Source organism: Chamaea fasciata, unplaced genomic scaffold, assembly GCF_029207755.1.
Source record: "Chamaea fasciata isolate MVZ Bird 193981 ecotype frontalis unplaced genomic scaffold, bChaFas1.0.hap1 SCAF_57, whole genome shotgun sequence".
Taxonomy (NCBI): domain Eukaryota; kingdom Metazoa; phylum Chordata; class Aves; order Passeriformes; family Sylviidae; genus Chamaea; species Chamaea fasciata.
In genome coordinates, this window is record NW_027094142.1 from 95 (window position 1) to 8694 (window position 8600).

At 50.4% G+C, this 8600-nt stretch overlaps 1 protein-coding gene across 1 annotated transcript; it reads left to right on the plus strand.

Moving 5' to 3' along the window:
• Positions 1-1198: 1198 nt before the first annotated feature.
• Positions 1199-8352, plus strand: LOC136304196 (phosphoribosylformylglycinamidine synthase-like; the record flags this gene model as incomplete). The annotated part of the gene is made up of 3 exons (XM_066207821.1): positions 1199-1339; positions 3633-3794; positions 6265-8352. Coding segments are annotated over 3 exons (650 nt in total), but the record flags the coding sequence as incomplete, so codon positions are not given.
• Positions 8353-8600: the final 248 nt, after the last annotated feature.

The window sequence follows — 8600 nt, forward strand, 5'->3', positions numbered from 1 at the left end:
AAAAAAACCAAACAAAAAATCCTGCAAAAAAAAAACCCCCAAAATGACCCAAAAAATGACCCCAAAATCCTAAACCCCACAATTACATTACATGGGGAAAAAAACCCCACAAAAATCCCAAAAAAATCCCCCATTTTTTCCCCCATTTTTTCCCCGTTATTTCCCCGTTTCCCCCCGTATTCCCCCATTATTTTCTGAATAATTTCCCCGTTTTCCCCCTTTTTTTCCCCAAATTTTTCCCAATTTCTTCCCCATTATTTCCTCATTTTTCCCCGTTTTTTTCCCCGATTTCTTTCCAGTATTTTCCCAATTTTCCCCCCATTATTCCCAATTTCCCCCATTTCCTGGGTTTTCCACCCATTATTCCCCCATTATTTCCCCAAATTTTCCCCAATTTTTCCCCCCAATTTCCCCCCATTTTTTCCCGAGTTTTTTTCCCAAATTTTTCCCACCATTCCCCCATTATTCCCCAATTATTTCCTCATTTTTCCAGTTTTTTTCCCAATTTTTCCCAATTTATTCCCCATTTTTCCCCCATTTTTCCCCATTTTTCCCAATTTATTCCCCATTTTCCCCCCATTTTTCCCCATTTTTCCCAATTTATTCCCCATTATTCCCCCGTTTCCCCCAACTTTTTTCCTCAATTTTTTTCCTCAATTTCTTCTCAATTTTCCCTTTTTTCCCCATTTTTTCCCCAACTTCCTCCCAATTTTCCCCCATTTCCCCCAATTTTTCCCCATTTTCCCCGATAATCCCCCATTAATTTCCCAGTTTTCCTCAATCCTTCCCCCAATTTTTTTCCATTTTTTTCCCTAATTTTCCCCCATTTTTTCCCATTCCGCTCCCATTTTTTCCCTTTTTTTTCCTGCAACTTTTTCCCACTTTTTCCCCAAATTTCCCCCCATTTATTCCCCATTATTTCCTCATTATTCTCCCACTTTTTCCCAATTCTCCCCAATTTATTCCCCATTGTTTCCCCCATTTTTTCCCCCATGAATCCCCCGTCACCCAATTTTTTTTTTCCCAATTTTTTCCCAACTTTTCCCCAATTTTCCCTTTTTTTTTCCTCAATTCAATTTACCCTAAAATTTCCCCCATTTCTTTTTTTTTCCCCCCAATTTCCCCCCATCGTTTCCCATTCCCCAGATTTTCCCAATTCCCCCGTTTCTCACCCCGGTTTTTTTCCCTTCCCCTCCAGGCTGGGCCGCCTCCATCCTCTTCAATCCCAAAATCCGTCAGGAGCTGGAAAAATTCCGGAAACGTCCGGACACCTTCAGCCTGGGCGTGTGCAACGGCTGCCAGCTGATGGCGCTGCTGGGCTGGGTGGGGACGCTGCCAGGTGAGGGCGTCACACCTGAGGGCGGCACCTGGGATGGGGGAAAACCTGGGAAAAAAACTCCACAAAAAAACCAAAAAAATCCCAAAAAAATGACCCAAAAATGACCCAAAAATGGGGTAAAAAACCAAAAAAAAATCCCACAAAAATGACCCAAAAATGACCCAAAAATGGGGGAAAAACAAAAAAAAATCCCACAAAAATGACCCAAAAATGGGGGGAAAAAACAAAAAATATCCCACAAAAATGACCCCAAAAAGACCCAAAAATGGGGGGAAAAACCCTAAAAAAATCCCGCAGAAACCCCCAAAACCCCAAAAACGAGCCAAAAACGGGGGAAAAAAGTCCCACAAAAAACCCAAAAACAACTCAAAAACGGGGGAAAAAACCCAAAAAATCCCACAAAAAACCCCAAAAATGACCCAAAAATGGAGGAAAAAAACAAACAAAAAAATCCCACAAAAAACCCCCCAAACCCCAAAAATGACCCAAAAACGGGGGAAAAAAACCCAAAAAATCCCACAAAAAAAACCCAAAAATTACCCAAAAATGGGGGAAAAACCCCCAAAAAATCCCACAAAAATGACCCAAAAATGGGGGGAAAAACCCTAAAAAAATCCCGCAAAAAACCCCAAAAATGACCCAAAAATGACCCAAAAAATGGGGGGGAAAAAAACCAAAAAAAATCCCACAAAAATGACCCAAAAATGGGGAAAACCCCCCCCAAAAATCCCACAAAAAACCCAAAAAATGACCCAAAAACGGGGGAAAAAACCAAAAAAATCCCACAAAAATGACCCAAAAAAAGACCCAAAAACGGGGGAAAAAACCGCAAAAAATCCCACAAAAAACCCCCAAAATGACCCAAAAATGGGGGAAAAAACCAAAAAAAAATCCCACAAAAATGACCCAAAAATGGGGGGAAAACCCCCCAAAAATCTCACAAAAATGACCCAAAAAAAGACCCAAAAACGGGGGGGAAAAACCGCAAAAAATCCCACAAAAAACCCCCAAAATGACCCAAAAATGGAGGAAAAAACCCCAAAAAATCCCACAAAAATGACCCAAAAATGGGGGGAATAAACAAAAAAAATCCCACAAAAATGACCCAAAAATGACCCAAAAACGGGGGGAAAAACCCAAAAAATCCCACCAAAAACCCCAAAAATGACCCAAAAACGGGGGAAAAAACAAAAAAAAATCCCACAAAAATGACCCAAAAATGGGGAAAAAAACCCCCAAAAAATCCCACAAAAATGACCCAAAAATGACACAAAACCGGGGGAAAAACCCCAAAAATCCCACAAAAAACCCCAAAAATGACCCAAAAATGGGGGGAAAAAACGTAAAAAAATCCTGCAAAAAAACCCAAAAACCCCCAAAATGACCCAAAACCGGGGGAAAAAAAAACAAAAAAATCCCACAAAAAACCCCAAAAATGACCCAAAAATGGGGGGAAAAGCCCTAAAAAAATCCCACAAAAAAACCCAAAAATGACCCAAAAACGGGGGAAGAAACCCCAAAAAATCTCACAAAAATGACCCAAAAATGACCCAAAAACAGGGGGGAAAAAATCCCACCAAAAAAACCCCCAAAACGACCCAAAAACAGGGGGGAAAAAAATCCCACAAAACCCCCAAAAACGACCCAAAAATGGGGAAAAAACCCCAAAAAATCCCACAAAAATGACCCAAAAATGACCCAAAAACAGGGGGAAAAAATCCCACAAAAAAAAAAAACCCCAAACGACCCAAAAACAGGGGAAAAAAACCCAAAAAATCCCACAAAAAACCCCCAAAATGACCCAAAAACGGGGGAAAAAAACCCAAAAAATCCCACAAAAAACCCCAAAAATGACCCAAAAATGGGGAAAAAAAATCCCACAAAACCCCCAAAAACGACCCAAAAATGGGGAAAAACCCCAAAAAATCCCACAAAAATGACCCAAAAATGACCCAAAAACGGGGGAAAACAACCCCAAAAAATCCCACAAAAAACCCAAAAATGACCCAAAAACGGGGAGAAAAACCCCCAAAAAATCCCACAAAAATGACCCAAAAAACCCCCCCGAAAATGACCCAAAACCCCCCCAAAAAATCCCCCGAAAACCCACCAAGGCGATGTCGCGACAGGCCCGCAGGGGGCGGTGCCGTTCCCGGGGCTGTCCCCGCCCCCCGGTGACGTCATTCCCCCCTCTCTGTCGCAGGCGATGTCGCGACCGGCCCGCAGGGGGCGGTGCCGTTCCCGGGGCTGCCCCCGCCCCCCTGGTGACGTCATTCCCCCCTCTCTGTCGCAGGCGATGTCGCGACCGGCCCGCAGGGGGCGCTGTCGCTGGAGCGGAACCTGTCGGGCCGGTTCGAGTCGCGATATGTCGCGGTGAGGGTGGAGCCCGGCCCCGCCCTGATGCTGCGCGGCATGGAGGGAGCCACGCTGGGAGTGTGGGTGGCCCACGGCGAAGGTAAACTGGTTTGGACTGGTTTATACTGGTTTGGACTGGGAGGGACTGGTTTATACTGGGAGGGACTGGTTTGGACTGGTTTATACTGGTTTGGACTGGGAGGGACTGGGAGGGACTGGGAGGGACTGGGAATCACAAACTGGGAGCACTGGTTTGTACTGGTTTATACTGGGAGGGAATGGTGCACTGGTTTGTACTGGTTTATACTGGGGCACTGGTTTGTACTGGTTTATACTGGGAGGGACTGGGGCACTGGTTTGTACTGGTTTATACTGGGAGGGACTGGGGCACTGGTTTGTACTGGTTTATACTGGGAGGGACTGGGGCACTGGTTTGTACTGGTTTGTACTGGGAGGGGACTGGGGCACTGGTTTGTACTGGGAGGGACTGGGAGGGACTGGGGCACTGGTTTGTACTGGTTTGTACTGGGAGGGACTGGGGCACTGGTTTGTACTGGTTTGTACTGGGAGGGACTGGGGCACTGGTTTGTACTGGTTTGTACTGGGAGGGACTGGGGCACTGGTTTGTACTGGTTTATACTGGGAGGGACTGGGGCACTGGTTTGTACTGGTTTGTACTGGGAGGGACTGGGGCACTGGTTTGTACTGGTTTGTACTGGGAGGGACTGGGGCACTGGTTTGTACTGGTTTATACTGGGAGGGACTGGGGCACTGGTTTGTACTGGTTTATACTGGGAGGGACTGGGGCACTGGTTTGTACTGGTTTGTACTGGGAGGGAATGAGGCACTGGTTTGTACTGGTTTGTACTGGGAGGGACTGGGGCACTGGTTTGTACTGGTTTATACTGGGAGGGACTGGGGCACTGGTTTGTACTGGTTTGTACTGGGAGGGGACTGGGGCACTGGTTTGTACTGGTTTATACTGGGAGGGACTGGGGCACTGGTTTGTACTGGTTTGTACTGGGAGGGACTGGGGCGCTGGTTTATACTGGGAGCTCTGGTTTATACTGGTTTATACTGGGAGGGAACTGGGAGGGAACTGGGAGGGACTGGGAGCACTGGGCTGTCACTGGTGCGTTACTGGTTTAACTGGTTTAACTGGTCTCTAACTGGTTTAACTGGTCCCTAACTGGTTTAACTGGTCTGTAACTGGGTTAACTGGTCTCTAACTGGTTTAACTGGTCTGTAACTGGGTTAACTGGTCTGTAACTGGGTTAACTGGTCTGTAACTGGTTTAACTGGTCCCTAACTGGTTTAACTGGTCCCTAACTGGTTTAACTGGTCTCTGCTTTCTGACTGATCCCTAACTGGTGTTCAACTGGTCTGTCACTGGTTTAACTGGTGTAACTGGTCTCTAACTGGTCTCTAACTGGTTCCTAACTGGCTTTACTGGTCTCTAACTGGTTTTTACTGGTTCCTAACTGATTTCTAACTGGCGTCTAACTGGTCCCTGGCTGGTTTAACTGATCCCTAAACTGGTCTGTCACTGGTTTAACTGGTCCCTAACTGGTTTTACTGATCCCTAACTGGTCTCCAACTGGTCTCTAACTGGTTTAACAGATCCCTAACTGGTTTCTAACTGGTCTTTAACTGGTCTCTAACTGGTTTTAACCGGTCCCTAACTGGTTTTAACCAGTCCCTCACTGGTCTTTACTGGTCCCTAACTGGTTTTTACTGGTCCCTAACTGGTCTTTACTGGTCCCTAACTGGTTTTTACAGGTCTTTACTGGTCCCTAACTGGTTTTAGGCAGTCCCTAACTGGTTTAACTGGTCCCTAACTGGTTTAAGTGTTCCCTAACTGGTTTTAACCGGTCCCTCACTGGTCTTTACTGGTCCCTAACTGGTCTTTACCGGTCCCTAACTGGTTTTAACCGGTCCCTAACTGGTTTTTACTGATCCCTAACTGGTTTTAACTGGTCTCTAACTGGTCTTTACTGGTCCCTAACTGGTTTAAGCGTTTCCTAACTGGTTTTAACCGGTCCCTCACTGGTCTTTCCCGGTCCCTAACTGGTTTTAACCGGTCCCTCACTGGTCTTTACCGGTCCCTAACTGGTTTTAACTGGTCCCTCACTGGTCTTTACCAGTCCCTAACTGGTTTTAACCGGTCCCTCACTGGTCTTTCCCGGTCCCTAACTGGTTTTAACTGGTCCCTCACTGGTCTTTACCAGTCCCTAACTGGTTTTAACCGGTCCCTCACTGGTCTTTACCGGTCCCTAACTGGTTTTAACCGGTCCCTCACGGGTCTTTCCCGGTCCCTAACTGGTTTTAACTGGTCCCTCACTGGTCTTTCCCGGTCCCTAACTGGTTTTAACCGGTCCCTCACTGGTTTTAACCAGTCCCTCACTGGTCTTTCCCGGTCCCTAACTGGTTTAAGTGTTCCCTAACTGGTTTTAACTGGTCCCTAACTGGTCTTTACCGGTCCCTAACTGGTTTTAACTGGTCCCTCGCTGGTCTTTCCCGGTCCCTCACTGGTTTTAACCGGTCCCTCACTGGTCTTTACTGGTTTCCAGGCCGTTTCCAGTCCCGCCCGCCGTCCCTGCTTGACCGCTGCGTGCAGTCCGGCCTGGCCGTGCTGCGCTACGCCGATGACCGCGGGGCGCCCACGCAGCGCTACCCCCCTGAACCCCAACGGCTCCGGCCACGGCGTGGCCGCGCTGACCTCGCCCTGCGGCCGGCACCTGGCCGCCATGCCGCACCCCGAGCGGTCAGTGCGCGGCTGGCAGAACCCCTGGGCCGGCCGGAGCGCCGGACAGCTCGGCCGGGCCAAGGCCGGACACGGGCCCTGGCTCAGAATGTTCCGCAACGCGCTGGAGTGGTGCCTCAGGTGGCCGCAGGGGGAGGAGTGACCGCTGAGTGACCGCTGAGTGACCATCCCATGGACACCCCCTCAGTGACAGGGACCAGCCCCTGGGGGACACTGACCATTTACTGACCCCTCACTGACCACTCAGTGACTGCTCAGTGACCATTAGCTGACCAGTCACTGACCACTCACTGACCAGTCACCGACCACTCACTGACCACTGACTGACCGGTCACTGACCAGTCACTGATCAGTCACCGGCCACTCACTGACCACTGACTGACCGGTCACTGACCAGTCACTGACCACTCACTGACCACTCACTGACCACTCAGTGACTGCTCAGTGACCATTAGCTGACCCCCAATGCCCTGGAGTGGTGCCTCAGGTGGCCGCAGGGGGAGGAGTGACCACTGAGTGACCACTGAGTGACCACCCCATGGACACCCCCTCAGTGACAGTGACCAGCCCCTGGGGGACACTGACCGTTAGCTGACCAGTCACTGACCACTCACTGACCAGTCACCGGCCACTCACTGACCACTGACTGACCAGTCAATGACCAGTCACCGGCCACTCACTGACCACTGACTGACCAGTCACTGACCACTCACTGACCAGTCACTGGCCACTCACTGACCACTGACTGACCAGTCACTGACCAGTCACCGACCACTCACTGACCACTCACTGACCCCTCACTGACCACTCAGTGACTGCTCAGTGACCATTAGCTGACCCCCAGTGCCCTGGAGTGGTGCCTCAAGTGGCCGCAGGGGGAGGAGTGACCACTGAGTGACCACTGACCATCGAGTGACCGCTGAGTGACCACCTCGCTGACCAACCCTCTGCAACACTGACCAGCCCCTGGGGGACACTGACCATTAGCTGACCATTCACTGACCACTCAGTGACCATTTACTGACCCCTCACTGACCACTCAGTGACCATTCACTGTCCACTCACTGACCACTCACTGACCCCCCCCAATGCCCTGGAGTGGTGCCTCAGGTGGCCGCAGGAGGAGGAGTGACCACTGAGTGACCAGCTGGCCACCCCGTGGTCACTCACTCCACTGAGCCCCTCGCTGACCACTCAGTGACTGCCGAGTGACCAACTGACCACCCCTCTGTGACAGTGACCAACCCCTTGGGGACACTGACCGCTGAGTGACCACTGAGTGACCATTCACTGAACACTCAGTGACCCCTCACTTACTTTTCGCTGACCATCACTGACCCCCCTGTGACCCCCAGTGACCACTGAGTGACCACCACTGACCACCAGTGACCACTGAGTGGCCACCACTGACCACCAGTGACCACTGAGTGACCACCACTGACCAACTGACCACCCCGACCCCCAGTGACCACTGAGTGACCGAGTGACCACCACTGACCAACTGACCACCCCGACCCCCAGTGACCACTGAGTGACCACTGAGTGACCACCACTGACCAACTGACCACCCCGACCCCCAGTGACCACTGAGTGACCACTGAGTGACCACCACTGACCAACTGACCACCCCGACCCCCAGTGACCACTGAGTGACCACTGAGTGACCACCACTGACCAAGTGACCACCCCGACCCCCAGTGACCACTGAGTGACCACTGAGTGACCACCACTGACCAACTGACCACCCCGACCCCCAGTGACCACTGAGTGACCAGCAGTGACCTCAGTGACCCCCAGTGACCCCATGACCTTCCCCTGACCCCCCCGTGACCCCCCCGGAGGGGGCGGGGCCTGTAATTATTAATAAAGTGCCGTTAATTCATTGATTAATTAATGACCGATGGCTGATTAATGAGTGACGTCACCGGGGGCGGGGCGAGGGAGGGGGGAGGGGACAGCGGGCCCGGCCCTCCCAGTGCTCCCAGTAACTCCCAGTAACTTCCAGTAACATCCCAGTGCTCCCAGTAACCCCTCCCAGTAACTCCCAGTAACATCCCAGTGCTCCCAGTAACCCCTCCCAGTAACTCCCAGTAACATCCCAGTGCTCCCAGTAACCCCTCCCAGTAACTCCCAGTAACATCC